Genomic DNA, 15734 nt, shown 5'->3' on the forward strand with positions numbered 1-15734 from the left:
CTGCCCTAAAGTAAAGGAAGTTGTGCTTAATTTCCAAAGAAATTTGCTATAAGCATATCTACATTTGTTTAATGAAGCCAATTCTGTTTATTTTTTGTCAGGTACCCGGGATTGCACCTTTAAACGTCTCTAGGTACATACGAGAGCAAATGTACAGCATCGGCATGCTGTTTGATGTGGTGCTGCCGGTATTTGGAGAAGTCATAGAGCATCTTCATAGGGTCTGGGCCAATGGGGATACGATCCTTGTCCATCCACGTTTCCACAGCAACCAGAACCACCCGGGTGTTCAGCTGCTCCTTGTAAATCTAGAGATGGAGAGTGCACAGGCACAGAAACAGTATACTGGGTTAAAAGAGCACAGTTAGCCCATCTCAATCAGAGAGATAACATGGGGGGAGCAAGAAAAAGGCAAACATGGGGGAGAGAGAGTGGTGTGTTTCATTAGCTTAGAGCAGGGGTGGCCAACTTTTTTTCAGGCGTGCCAAGAAATGGGCACATATATTTTGGCGAGCTACTGTCCTACTCTATTCACACCTCCTCCTCTCACACAATACCCTCCCTCATCCTCTCTCACTAAATGTTTCCCCTTATGAGATATCATTAAATAATATTTCAACTGGGGTTTATTGCTGGCTTTCCTCTGGATCAATATACTGTAAATACAAATATAGGATGATACCTGTTGCCTAAATTTAGCATAGGTTGAACTTGATGGATGGATATGTCTTTTTTTAACCTCATCTATCTACTATGTAACTATGTAATTGCCCCCCCTGCCTCACTCAATTTCTCCCCCTCACTCAATTCCTCCCTCTAACTCACTCAATTCCCTCCCCTCACTTACTCAATTCCCCCCCCCCTCACTCAATCCCCCCTTTTCTCACTCAATTCCTGCCCCCCTAAGTATTTGACCTTAAGAACTGGGGTGAGGCCTCCGCTCCTGCGGCTGAGGGAAGCTTGGGCTCCACAGGTGGCTTTGTAAGTTGGGAGCCCACGAAGGAGACCCCTTTTGTATGCAAGTTACACACAGTGGTAAAGATGTCTAAATTGTGGGGAAATGTATACGTTTGTTAAAACCAGCAACAATTATTTGCAGTTGTCTTTATACTAGAGAAAAGATGCACACGCCCGACTCGTAGAAAACGCCTCGGGTTCACGTCCGTCACAAACCAGGTGTGCGCAGCAATCAAAGTAGTTCTCCCAGATGCCGGGGGAAAAACAGCACTCCAGAATCCTGGTAGAAAAAGTATTCAATTATATTTATTAATAAATGATCCACGTTTCTGTCCTCAACTTAGACCATCATCAAGATATATATAGGTGTCTTGATAAAAGTCTAACTTGAGGACCGAAACGTCGATCATTTTTCAATAAATCGAATTGAATACTTTTTCTACCAGGAACTCCAAAGTACGTTTTTTCCCCCGCATATGGGAGAACTGCTTTGATTGAAGTTGTCTTTGACATATACTCACTTGTATTTTTCTTGTGGCTTTATCAGAAGTAAGAATAGTATCAAATTTATCAGTAAAGACTAAAGAACTGTAACATGTACAGCTTGTTAGAGAGAAGGTGGAGGGGGAAATCACAGAAAACTTTCAGATACTTTACATCAAGGGTTTCAACAAGGTGCAGGAGGGAATTATATTGCAGAGAAACTAACGTGCTAGAACAAGGGGTCAGAAACAGAATGGTGGGAGGTTCCTGGGACACATGAGCAAGTACTGTCATAGGGAAAGGGTAGTGGGTTCATTGAATACCCTGCCAGTGGAGGAGGAAGAGGGTAATACGGTTAATTAATGAAAATCTAATTGGGATAGATTCAGGGCTATTATAGATATACAATTAGACATACACAATCGTAGCAAGCTCTAAACCCAGATCCACAATAATATACTGTACATGTATATTTTTATTTGTGCCAACTGCATTGCTACGGGGAAAGTGACCTCAAATATACAGCAGTAAACAAGAAGCCCCAATGCACATCCAAAATGGTAAATTATTTAGTGCATTTCTATATGTTTTTTCTTCTCATATGTGGGGGGGTCATTTAGTTCAATCTTTTGGCCAAAACATGTCATGCCTGCAACCATGTCAAGGTAATCCCTAGCAGCAGACCCTACACTAACAATTTTATACTGCACTGTGTCCTTTGTATTTCCACCAATGCTTTTTGGACGTGCATTGGGGCTTCCTTGTTTACTGCTGTATATTTGAGGTCACTTTCCTAGTAGTACTCCTGTTGGCACAATTACATATATAAATATATAATACCGTGGGTCTGGGCTTTGATCTGGCGAAGATTGTGTTTGTCTAATTCACTGGTTCCAACCTTTTTTTGGTTAAGGAACCCAAAGTGAAATTCTGAGGAACCCCCAACCATTGCTAATAACAGCTCTGTGATCAGATGCATTGTAAATTCTTCTGTATTTGATACAATTTTCAAATGACCAGAAAATTGCAGGGAACCCTTTAGGGATGCCATGGGGAACCCTTTAGGGATGCCATGGGGAAACCTTTAGGGATGCCATGGGGAACCCTTTAGGGATGCCATGGGGAACCCTTTAGGGATGCCATGGGGAACCCTGGTTGAAAAACACTAGTCTAATTGTAAATAGTAGGGAGGTATGTGGCCCCTTCTCCTTGTTTACGCTCACCCATCCCCCCTCCCCTATTTATTCAGCAGTTCTAATACACACAGGTAATCATAGTAGTCTTTGAAATATTTCTTCCCCCAGGAGAAAGGGGTGATAATATTTGTTGTTGCAATAAGCTTGGGAAGTATATATATTTGTTCTTGCACTTTTTAAATTTACATTTTTTTCACTATATTTATTAGGGCACTTCTGTTTTTTCACCAATTTTAACTGCACTGTAGAACTCAAACAAAGCACATAAAGTGCTTAAAAATGTGAACCCCTTAAACAGTGCATATACGCATCCCATGCTATTGACTATATCATCATTTTGTTTTCTCTTTTCTATAAGCAGTGGAAGAAATACAAAGGGCACATGGTTTTAGGCTTAACATGTTTTGGCCAAAAGATGGAACTAAATGACTAAAAACATATAGAAAGTAATCAAATCATTTGCTATGTTGGATATGCATTGAGGCTTCTTTGTTTACTGCTATCCTAAATATAACAGAAACCAAAGCATCTAATACAGAATGTGATTTCACAACCGATAGGAAAATGGGAAGATGAGAAGGACCTGGTGTTTCTTATCTGCTGTCAATTTCTTTGTTTATACTGTTAATGAACATTTCTGACAATTCGTTAAACCAATTTATTATGTCAAATCAGATACTGTATGGCTGAGTTTCCGAGGGACAACTATGACAGACAAAAATGCACAATTGAATACATCCTAATAAATGCACAATGCTGAATTTCCTCCTATTGATACTTCCAAAAACCGCAATCCGACATACTGTATTTTAAAATGCTTTGATTCAGATGCTGAGAGATGCAGGATAAAAAATACTTCTCTTACTGTCAATTCAATGGCAAAAAACAGTGATTCTAGCCCCTTTTTTAAATATTTGAATGCAATATATGCAATGTATAACTGTAAAGGAGTTAAACGCTCTCAGAAACGCAATATACTCACACTAACCCTTTCACTGCGGCTTTTCAAACCCGTCCAGCAATGAAGGGGTTAACACACCTTTGCCTAAAGGGCGGGGGAAATATCACAAAATGACATTTACATAGATATATTTGATTCGGTAAATGTGCCTTCGTGCCCTTAACAAGCGCAAAACGATGACCTCGGGATAGAATCTGAGGAGTGCAGAATAAAAGGCTTCACAAGATTGATGTAAACGCGCCTGCTTTGATCGGTGGCCTTTGATTAATGTCAATTGCTCGTAATAACCCTCATTCCAAATTGCTTTGAATTCTTAACCCAAAGATTAGGAGTGCACAGTACAAATTTAATAATCGCATGATGGACATGGACACAGAAGAAGCACTGCGTGATTCAAGAACAAGGATCATAATTATTGCTATAGCTATGTTGCATGATAACAGGAAGTGCCTCCTTCAATGATGTTGATACATTTTGATCTTCTAATTATATATCGCGTTTGTCCCCAGCTTGATTGCTGTTATAAGTATGTTGTGGTGCATACACTGTCAGCAGCATGTAACAATTTGCCTATTTCTAAACCTAAATGTCACAAATAATTAGACTAGTCTCTTATAGGAGCATAAAAAGGTAAATTATGCCTCCGTCATATTGAAACGTAACCCTTTCAACACTAAATACAATTTTCTAGCTAAAACTTTCCCTAATTTTTGAAGCCGGGAAATGTAGATACAAGTAACCTATATAGGAGCTGTATAATTGCATCCAAATCTAGGAGGTTATGTAAATAATTTTTTTGCAATTTTTATCACTATATTTATTAGGGTACTTCTGATTTTTAACCAGTTCTAACTGCATTGTGTCTCACACAAAGCACATACACTATACTGCTCCTAAATGTTAACCTTTTAGGCATTGTATACATGTCACACACCCTGTGCTGTCCGCTATATTATTGTCTTGTTTGCTCTTTTCTCTTTGCACTGTAAGAAATACAAAAGACACCCAGCATAAGGCTGCGCTTATAGTGCCGTCGCCGGCGACAGCGACACACCAGTGACGTCACGCTGCGGTCGCTGGAAATATCAAATTGACTTGACTTCCAGCGACCGCGACCACACCGTCGCTCCATCGCGGCGCACTTACTACAAGCGCACGCGACGGCTTCAAAACATTTGTTTTGAAGCAACGTCGCTGTCGCTGTTGCCGGCACTATAAATGCAGCCTAACATTGGTAGTGTAGGACCTGCTGATAGGGTGCTACCTTAACATGGTTGCAGGCTTAACATATGACCCATATTTATGAGAAGAAAAACATAAAAAATGATATAGTAATTAACTAAATAATATGTCATATTGGATGTACATTGGAGGTTCTTTGTTTATTGTTGTATACTTGAGGTCACTCTCGCAGTAGCACTGTAACTGACACCAATAAATATATTCATATGTAATACTGTGGGTCTGGGTTTTGAGCTGGCTAAGATTGTGTATAACCGAATACTGTATGTTTTTGTCCAGGCCACAAGAGTAATAATAAAATCCTGCTGCCCTGATAAAAATCTAATGTCTAAACCAAAATGTTGTTGATTTTTTATTTAAAAGGAAATACTGTAATGCAGTGCCCGTTCTGCATTGATTTTCCCAAGCGCTCCCACGCTCCTTGTCTTCAAAACCCAACTAAAATCCAATCCAGTCTTTCCATAGTACTCCCACCAATGTTATCCACCCTATCACAAGTCTAAGCTCCGGTTGCACTGTCTCCATCTTCTTTTATTGACACTTATTAGCTTATCCCACTGGAGCAGTCTCTCTTTGATTACAGATACTTACAGTAGACCTTGAGCCAGCACTGCATTATCTGTCACACGGTATTCCTCAGGGTAGTGATATACTGCTCACCCCCTGATCCCCGGATTATATGGGGCTATCAAATTGAATAAACTTGTCCTAAGGATAAATTAGTGGTTACAGAGGTATTCTGTTAACCACACTTACCCTTACTGATCCAGAGTTCTTATCTGAGTACTCTCATTAGGACCATTGCTGTGTCCTTGTTGTTTTTAATACCCAATATTTTAATATTCAATATAGATAATAAATTTGTTTTAAATAACACACAAATCTTCCAGACTGGCGGCAGAGTACCCAAACTGGGTTTCTTTTCTCTTTATTCAGTGTTCATACTTACCTTACCCAGAGGAGCACCACCGCCTTTGTTTATCCTATTAGCTGTAGCGGGGTACCTGTTCAGTATACGTACTAACAGTAGGCCCAAGCTCCGTTATGTCACGTAACATGTCGTTAACCTTACTCAATATCACTAACAGTGTAACTTCAAAGGACAACAACATAGCGTTAGGCCATGTTTTCTCCCCTACAGAGCAAAGCGTTAACTATATCCGATGTTAGTGATGACATGCAAATGCTATGCAAATGAGACATTATCATAGCTTTGCATATCCATTATAGTCCGTTGTTAATTCGTGGACTTAACATTACATTAGTTAGGTCATACCTAAACTTCGCGTTACTCACACCCAGACCCTGAAATAGGGCTTTTGTAGGGTCTGGATCGGTATAAAAACACAGTTAGGTAAGCTTTAACTTACATAGCGTTAATTCTCAGTGTTATTTTGCTCTCCTGTCCAAATTCAGGGTTACTGGAAGATACACAACGCTATGCTACTGTAATGTGACATTAAGCCTATGCAGATGAGATGTTTAACATATAATTAGCTTTGAGGATATGCGTTAACATTAGGGAACATAACATCTGTTCCTGTTTTAGGTAACGTCACGTTTTGGGGCCTAATTTATTCAAGATTTCTGGATCTAGTCATACATAGCCCATCTTTCACAATTTGCACTATGTAGCCAATTGTTTCTGTTTGCATCTCACAATGCTGCATAGATTATAAGCTCTTCAGGGCAGGGGCATACATTTATTTCAGTAGCACTCACCCTTGCATTAACCCTGTATTTTCTTGTTTAGTGAATATGTACAGTGCTATATAAGAATAAATAAAATTGTAATGTTTTTGTGCTGTGCCATTATCCGTAATAACTAAGGCTCTGGAAATGTCCAGAAGTGTTTACGTAGTCCCCATTTGCACTAAAGGAGTTGAGCTGCACACTTATTGCCAAAGGTGTCTACTGCCTTTTGTCCAGAGGGTGCAAAACCAAAGTCTACAATATAAGTGATATATTATATTTTAGCACTAAACAGGGGCAGGTATAAGGAGCAAGATGAGAAGTTAAAGCTCCTATACAGCAGATGAGATTTGCTCATGGTCATTGCAAATGTTAACATTCACCCATTAAATCATGTCCATTATATACAGTACTTACAGCATCCACCAGGTTCACTACCGACTTTGCAAAGTTATTGGTGTACATGTGAGAGGAGCGCTGCTTCTTGTACTGGAAAGAGAGAAGAAAAACACGTCAGCTGGGAGTATTTACAGATCTGTTTTTAATGCAAAAGTACAGATACAGTCCATATAGCTGATGAAAGTCTGGTAGCATCAATGTGCCACTGGCCTTCCAAGGATGCCACCATACAGTATGATTGCTTCCGGTAATAATCACCTGGTCACGACCAGGCCCCCAGTAGTGCGAACGGAAGTGGATAGTCATCCACTTCTGTTCTGATTCTGTTCACCGCAAGAAAACAAGAGATCACGTGCCATTCCCTTAACGTTAAAAGGGTCACTGGGATGCCAACCTTGTGACAAGCAGAGACCATCATAATGGCAGCCGTAGGGCTAAATGAGACAAGCCGCCCATCTAGAGAGTTTGGGATCCAGAAATATATATATTTTTAATAATATTTGGGTCAACCTGTACAAAAAAAAAAGATTTTCTCGAATTCCCCCTTTTATACATCAATGTTGAAGTGGTATCTCCAGATTGCAAATGGTCTGCTATAGCTCAGGCAGGAATACATAAGAGTATACAAAAATATGTACAAAACATTTTCAATGGGCAATATGACATGAAGTGAATACAAAGAGCATTGCATATACTGGCCATCAGGAGCAAGCTGCTGATCCTGGACTCAGGCAAGCCCCCCACCCAACATAATATCAATCCACCATACTGACAGCCCCATAAATAACAAAAACACCAGGTTGGGAGGAAAGGCTACAGATTTTAATGATAACCATATAATAAACATAAAAACATCAAGGGAATTGCCTGGCAAAGCCTACCCATAACCTAAGGAGCACGGATACCGTGCCCGAACGCCAGCTACTGTCTGCCGACTCAGCCTGACAGTCCCCACACTGGACAAGCCGAAAGAGAAAACTGCCCTTTCAGCTCACCAACCCCAGCCAAATTCGGAGTTCCTCCTCAACATCTCATATAGTAGGATATCCTGCTAAAAGGCCTGAATGCTCTTTTACCAGGGCCAGCTGGCACAACATGTGGAGCAGATAAATTCCTGACCAAAGACATTCTCCACAGGGTGGGGAACTAGGTAGGAAGACGCCTATCTTGTGCACTCAGTTACACAGTTTAGTGTTGAAATATTCACTTAGCGAGAGCAATGACAGAATGGAATACTGTAACACACGCTGGCAAAATTCTATATACAGCGCTGTATTGTAATTAGAGATGGGTGAATTATTTTTTTAAGGATTTAGATCTGTCTCGGATTGGCCGGTTCCTTTGGTCCACGGAGTTCCACGGATCAGTCTCAAAAAGGGCGATCCGCCTTTTTCGGATTTATTTTTTCTGACAATCCACAATTCCGAACGGACGTTGCAGTGAACTAAATTTCAATTTACAACCTTTAAACGTGGCCGTCCTTAATAAATATGCTGGTTTATTTACTCCATTTGATTTACTTGTTTAAATCCTTTTGCTGTCCCTGATCTATGTTTCAGTTATATTTTATTTGAAGTAATTGGTTTGTATTGTTCTCTATTCCAGGAGCGTGCAAGCTTTTTTTTGCTGCCCCCCCCCACCCCGCCTCTTCTCCTCTGTTATGCCCCCCCCCCATTCCTTATCTCGCGCGCAGGGTCACGTGACATCACATTGCCATGGACACGAATCCTGACGCCGGCAGAGTGAAGGTAAGTTTAGAGTTGCAGAGGCCATACGCGATCCCCCAGCATTTAATTTAAATGCCTTTGGGAAGAGTGTGAGACCTCTGCAACTCCGCGCCCCCCCAGAAAAATCTCATGCCCCCCCCTGGGGGGCGTACCTCCCACTTTGGGCACCGCTACTCTATTCCATTGAATGTTTAACAACAAAAAATCTATAACATTTGAAGTTACAAACAGATAAGGTGAATTGCAAGTGTTTTCTGCCATCTACTGGTGAAAGATTTCCATATGTGTATTTTCAGAGGGCTTTTTGTAGGTGCATTGAAGGATTTATTAGTCAACTTCGTATTTAAAACAGGGTCTGATTTCATATATATAGGGGGTTATCTATTAAAGTCTCCCAGCGCAAACCCAGGAGCAAAACCAGTGCAAAAGAATTGCATGAGATATATCAAAGGACAAAATAATTTTAACAGTCCCACCAACATTTTACTGAGGGCCTGTAACTCCAGCCTTGTCCTAGGCCAGTGGTTTATCAAGTTTTGATTCTCTCTGGCACCCCTAACCACAGGTCACAGTTGTTGAGGCTCCACTACAACAGGACAGGGTCACAGAAAACACAGGACAGTGAGACTGTCATAGGAGACAGAGACACACAGAGGGGGCAGGGAGTCACAAAGAACACACACACAACAGGACAGCCAGAAAAACACACAAAACAATCACAGAAAACACACACAACAGGACAGTCACAGAAAATCACACACTACAGGATAGCCACAGAAACACACACAACAGGACAGTGACAGAAATACACACGCACAGAAATACACACGCACGCACACACACACACACACACACACACGCACACACACACACACACCCCTCTACTGCCCATGCTGCTTCCTCCTCCTCTGCTTGGCCAAACCCACAGTCTCCTGACACCTCCTCCTGATTGGCTGCTGCTGGGTAATGCAGCCAATCAGGATAGAGGAAACTACCCTGCTCTCTTCCTTCTCTGGGATATCGGGGAAATCCCTCGGCACCCTTTTGATCCTCTCACGGAACTCCGGTTGGGAAACACTGACCTAGGCTGTGGCAGACTTGTTGAGTGGAGAACAGTTCTGGCAGAGTTGTTGGGTGGAGAACAGTTCTGGCAGAGTTGTTGGGTGGAGAACAGTTTTGGCAGAGTTGTTGGGTGGTGACCAAAATTATTTATACAGCAAATGACATAATTAAAAAATAAATATTATAATGATTTGTGCAATAGCTTCCCCATTTATGCTGTATTATTGATTCCCTTTCCCATTCTCTCTTCCTCCCCCTTCTCCATTCTTCCTCATCCCCCCATCACCTCCAATATTCCCGCTCTCCCTTCCCTCCCCATTCTCTCTCTCCTATCCCCCCGCCATTCTCTCTCCCCCTGCCCTCTCATTCTCGCCCTCTTCTCCACCCCTCCATTCTCTTCCCCTCTCTCCCTCTCCATTGTTGCCATCTCTCCCCCTCTGTCTCTCCCTGCCAAACTCTCTTCTCCCCACCATTCTCTCTCTCTCCCTTCTCCCTCCCTTCTCCCTCTGTCCCTGCCTACCCCTAATTGTAGGGACACCGGGACTTGTGCTGCAAATCCGGGACTGTCCCGGCTAAACCGGGATGTCTGGTCACTACTATCACCTCACCAGTAAGCCTGTTCCTTCAGTGAGAGATGTAGCCTGTCAGAAAGAAGTTAGGCGCCAACATCCAGTCGGCCAGGCCCCTTAATTCTCTGGGATCCCCGCATCCCTCATCTGCTGTCCCCCCTGGCTTTTAATGGGATTGCTGTTGTCTAATAAATACGGTGCTGTTTGTAGCTCCGGTTTTGCCCTTGTTTTGCAGAGAGGAAACGTTAGTAAATTGGCCGTATACTATGAAATCAGAAAGGGAGAGTCTAATTAAAATAAATTTCAATTTTTCTTTTCAATTAACCTTTACAGTGCAATTATGATGTAGCTAGGGTTGCGAGGTGTCCAGTATTGAACCGGACTGTCCTGTATTTGGACACCCTGTCCAGTAAAAAATTAGAGGTAATACTGGGGGGGACGGGATTTCCCCAAGCAGGAAGAGAGCAGGGCTGTTGCTAGGGGGCTGGGCAGCTTCCTCCATCCTGATTGGCTGCTGCTGGGTAATGCAGCCAATCAGGAGGTGTCAGGAGCCTGGGGGTGGGGCCAAGGAGGAGGAAACAACATGGAGTGGAGAGGTGTGTGTGTGTGTGTGTCTCGAGTGCATTGCACCTTTTACCATTGTGTCCAGTATTTTTTGAGAAGCTACCTGGCAACCCTAGATGTAGCAGGTACGTGAAAGGCATTTGCTTGTTTTCTAGGGGGTACACATTTCGACAGAGCAGCCAGCGTGATCAAAGTGGAAGTGGAGCCACCTCCATGTTTTTTTCCAGTAGTAATGGACCGGGTCCTAAAAAACACCGGGTACTGGGCACCCGGGGAAAAAAGAAAAATGACACGACCGGGTACTTGACCGGGTAGGTTTGAAGGACCTGCAGCCGGCAGCGGAGGGAGAGGAGGACCGCATCCTGCAGCGAAGGTCAGCAGCCGGCGGCGGAGGGAGAAAGACGCAGGAAATTAGGGTCTTTCCAATTAGAATTACATTGAGCAAAGCACAATAATAAAACTAATAATAAAGACTCAGGGAAAAAATAAAAAGAGGGTAGAAAAAAAAAAAAGGAATATAGAGAGACCGCTAATTACAGCGAATGAGTAACAAGTGATACAGTGGGAATGAAAGCAAACAAAAATAATTTCATATTTGCATTGAAGAATCGTCTCTCCCTGTGTGACAGAACGTGTATGTATGCACATAAACCTTTGTAAATGATCCATTAAAAACATAGCTATTTACATTTCTACATTGTACTTGTTGAGGAAGTGTTAAGATTTTGCTGCCCAGGTTTTGATATTTGTTGATGATTTATAATATAAGAAAGCTATATTTGTGTGGCTGTCATGTGGTCTTCTTTCAGTAGAAGTGGGTTGAAACGTAAGGTCATCCAAAGATGCAAGGTTGGTGTTGTGTATAACACCGTTATATAGTGAAAGAGAGAAACACGCTTGGTAATGCAATAAAAAGTGAGAAATTCACAAAAGCAACAATAATCATTTTAGACTATTCACAAGGCACCCACCTGGCTCCAACACGGAAATCAGAAAACATAAAATAAATATTTAGTTATTACACAAATACAAAAACCCTCCTCTTTCTCTCCCTCCGCCGCCGGCTGCACGTCCTTCTCTTCGTCTGCTCTGCTCCTGCCATTCACCAGGAGGAGGATCGAGGGAGCAGCAGGACGGAAATACCTGGCACCGGGTCCGAGCCCCCTGTGCCGTGGCCGGGTAATTTCTGGGTAGTTTAAAAATGGCCGGCTATCGTGTAATTTCCAGGTACCCGGCCCATCACTAGTTTCCAGCATCCGAAGCCTGGCGAGGTCATGTGATCATTCCTGGAGCCATCCTAAGACGTGGAAGTACCTGAGGTCTGGTGGAACTTGGCTCGGAAACAGCTACCAGACCCCCGGAATTTAGAAACTAGGTCTTGCTAGTGCCAGAGAGTAGTTCTTCACCACAGGAAAGAAGCTTCATAGCTTCCATTTGTTATAGACCAAAGGATAATAGAATAAGTGTGTGAGATCCTGGTTACAGAGGATGCTTGACATGAATCTCTGAACGTCTTCAGCGCCCAAGAGGCCAGCAATGCTTTGCAATGCTCTTGCAACAAAGGGGTAAAATTGCTCTGTATAATACATTACAATGGATTGAAAACAAATAAATACCCAAAGTACTATTTATGTAGATCAGTAATATTGGAACAATAGCTTAGAATCGTAGTAAGATCTGCAGCCTGCCTACCATTTGATGGTCATTTACAATCATGAGTTCCAGATATTTCATCTCCTCGAAAACTCCGCGAGGCACCTGGGAAAATAAACAAATCATCCTGTGTTTTCAAAAACAATTGTCTCCTATTTAACAAGTCAGGAGGCCACATTTTTTGCACTGGAGGGTGATCAGCTCCGTTCAAATTGACAAGACCACACTCTTCTCTAGCCCAGGGAAGCAGCTTCACTGATTATTGCTAAAAGGAGCAGTCCTCCCTGCTTAATTCTTCCTTGGAAGGGCAGCAGGGGGTCTTCAGAACTGAACCACGTTTTTAACACCAAGAACTGTTTGGTTCCCGAGATACTTACCGCTCAAGGTAGCGCAGCTACTGTCCCCTCCAGGGGAAACAAAATGGCGGCTTAAATGCCCCATGTTATGCGGGTCAATATGAAGCCACAAGGTCATTTAATGCAGCTTCCGACTGGCCCGTGTGACATGAGGGATTTAAATTTGCTGAAGTACCAGCGGGACCCATCCCGGTATCTATCTCGGGTAATGACTGCATTTCAGCTCCAGGGACCCCTTGATTCACACCCATGTAAAACAAAAGCAGAGGGAGGGAGGCAGAGGGAGGGGGACGGAGAACTGACTCTTTTAAGGGCCTATGGTTTCAAATGTGTTAACCGCTGTTTTTCTTGATTTATCTTTATTTAAAGAAGGAAATGGGATGCAAGGTCTCTAAACAGACAAGTAGTAGTCATTTTAAATTGTAAATAAAAATATTTTATATCTCTGGATTGTAAATTGAAAAGTACTGCTACTCTTGACTGCCAAATATAAAATTTGTGGCACCCCTTTATCAGAAATAGAAAAGTACAGTAGTGATAGGTCTGGTTTGTCAATACAGAAGAGTGGTACTACTGGTACACAATACTCCCTAGTACCATCACACTTTGACCCCTGACCTTAAGCAGCAATCCTAGCTGGGTTTTTAGCCTTCCATTTTACTCTAGGATTTGAACGGCAGAGGGGGTCCCTGGAGATGAACTGCTCTGTTGTGGCTTCATACTGGATGGCCATTTAAATCCCAGCCCGAAACCAGGAAGTGATGCCCGTGTCTTCACCAGTAAATATCTCAGGGACCAAGGGGTATCCCCGGAGCTATAAATAGCACAGTTCACGCCTGAGTAACCCACAGCTCCCATCATCCTGTAAAACAAATAAGGGGGTGGGGAGAGGAATGGAGAGATTGCTCATTTAACTTACATTCGCGGCTCTTTTCCTTCTTCTTCTCCTGAGCCACTGTGTCTCTGGAAACAATGGCCACTGGCTGCTAACTTTTCCTTCTGCAAATAAAATAAATGAACAACCAAAGTTAGAGGTCCCCTCACACCAGATTTTATGCAACTGGAGCAGACAGACTACAGCACATCGTAATCGCATCACATTCCACAGCCTTGGCGGGGGAAAAAACTGACTGCCCCGTTGTTGCCACAACTACAGTATGTGACATTTATAACGCAATTCACTAAAATAGTAGGTCCCAAACTGTGAGCATTGGGCTCCCCAAAAGCAATAGTTATACCTCTGAACCCTCATATACTACCAAGTTTTGGGGGTTAGGATCCCACACTTAATACACTTACTATATATGCTACGTGAACATTAAACACATTCTGAGACAACTCTGTTGAATTTGATCCTTAACCCGTAAAGCATTGCTTTGGCACAAAAGGGTTAACTTACCGAGATGGTTTGGTTGTGTGGAGATTTGGGACCCTGGAGCTTTCTCTATTATGTGTGGTCGACTTGTGCTTTCCTGGGGAAGAAACACACTCATATGAACACAAAGCATCTCACAAGGCGCTGATATGAAGCCGTTTTATCTGAGTGATTATTAGACTCTAGTCTATGCAGCAATGTTGGTTCCTGGACTATTGTTTGCCGGTTCATGGAACCATGTCTACACATATTGCTCCTCTTTTCTCCCGACCGCAGCATAATGTATAACCAAAAGACAATGGTCCATATTTACTAAGCAGGGTTATGCCATAATATAACTTTACGGTCCATTCAAGTGAATGGGCTATAAGGTATTTTCTGGCACTGGGAGGTGACTTATGGAATTACACTGGTTAGTAAATATGGGTCAAATATTACCATCTATTTGATTTAAGCTTTTTAGGGGCTTGTTCAATAAGTTATGACGACAATGGGAGTTATCGGTTGACCGCAGCTACAGTATGAAGCTTATTGAATATGTGTCTTAAGGCAAAGTAATATATTGTGAAGCATTACACTGCAATCCCTTCCAGCACTTAGGAGGTTAAAACATTTTAGATTACTTTTGATATGCGCTTTTATTATACACACACATTATACACCAGGAGCGTATTCAAAAGAGTGCGAGGTCGGCGATTCATCGTTACCACGCAGGAAACGTTCGCGTCAACGGGACTTTGTGTGGTAGTGCCAAATCGGTGCTACTGCACCTTATGGAATAAGGCTCCAAGACCTCGATTTCATGTACTAAACGGTGCTAAGCATTAAGGGCCAGATCCGCAAAGCTCTGTTAAGTGACTTGAAGTGATGTTAATTGAAGTTAACGTCACGTAATGCCTTACCACATATCTTCAAAGGTTAATAATGTAACATTAATCCATGTTTTCTGCTGGAAAGAGCATTGAGTTAACTATACCGGCCATTGGTGACAATGACACGCAAAAGAGGCTTTCCCCCTAATAGCGCATATACACAAAAGTTTGTTAAGGTTCAGGCAACGTTAGTTGTCCTACCTAAAAGTGGTGGACTCCCATCCCGACCCTGACATATGGGTTGAGAGTGAAATACCTGAGAAACCTGAGAAATATGCTAATTTAAAACATTTGAATATACCTCTTTTCAAATGATCATATTTCCAAAGTGTCTCCGGTGTGTTTCCCTCTCTCTCACCCATATTTTATGGCGGTAACGTCCTGCTATGCGCCCTGAGTTCTGGATCTTGGCCTAAATATAGGCTGTTAGTACATGTAAAGTAACTATTATGATTTCTGGATTAGCTCAGTTGACCCTCATTGTTGAAGAATTAGCTAAAATATGCAGTTTTAGAAAGATATCTGATTAAAATATGAAACATTAAACTAAAGGTAATATCTAAACAATATTTTGCCCTACTACTTACTGTAAGTGTAACTTTCTAATAAACCCCAGAACTAAACAG

The 15734-nt window shown here is 42.2% G+C and overlaps 1 protein-coding gene across 4 annotated transcripts in view; it reads right to left on the reverse strand.

Moving 5' to 3' along the window:
- The window catches only part of ADAM23 (ADAM metallopeptidase domain 23), a 142526-nt gene that overhangs the window by 47625 nt on the left and 79167 nt on the right, over positions 1-15734 (reverse strand). For all 4 annotated transcript variants that reach the window (XM_075608535.1, XM_075608533.1, XM_075608532.1 and 1 more), the window contains exons 7-11: positions 14261-14333; positions 13781-13860; positions 12545-12610; positions 6949-7020; positions 142-308 (exon numbers count right to left, since the gene is read on the reverse strand). In XM_075608535.1, the coding sequence (XP_075464650.1) occupies positions 142-308; positions 6949-7020; positions 12545-12610; positions 13781-13860; positions 14261-14333 (458 nt within the window). The remainder of the gene's footprint in view (positions 1-141; positions 309-6948; positions 7021-12544; positions 12611-13780; positions 13861-14260; positions 14334-15734) is intronic.

The sequence above is a fragment of the Ascaphus truei genome, chromosome 7 (genome assembly GCF_040206685.1).
Source record: "Ascaphus truei isolate aAscTru1 chromosome 7, aAscTru1.hap1, whole genome shotgun sequence".
NCBI lineage: Eukaryota > Metazoa > Chordata > Amphibia > Anura > Ascaphidae > Ascaphus > Ascaphus truei.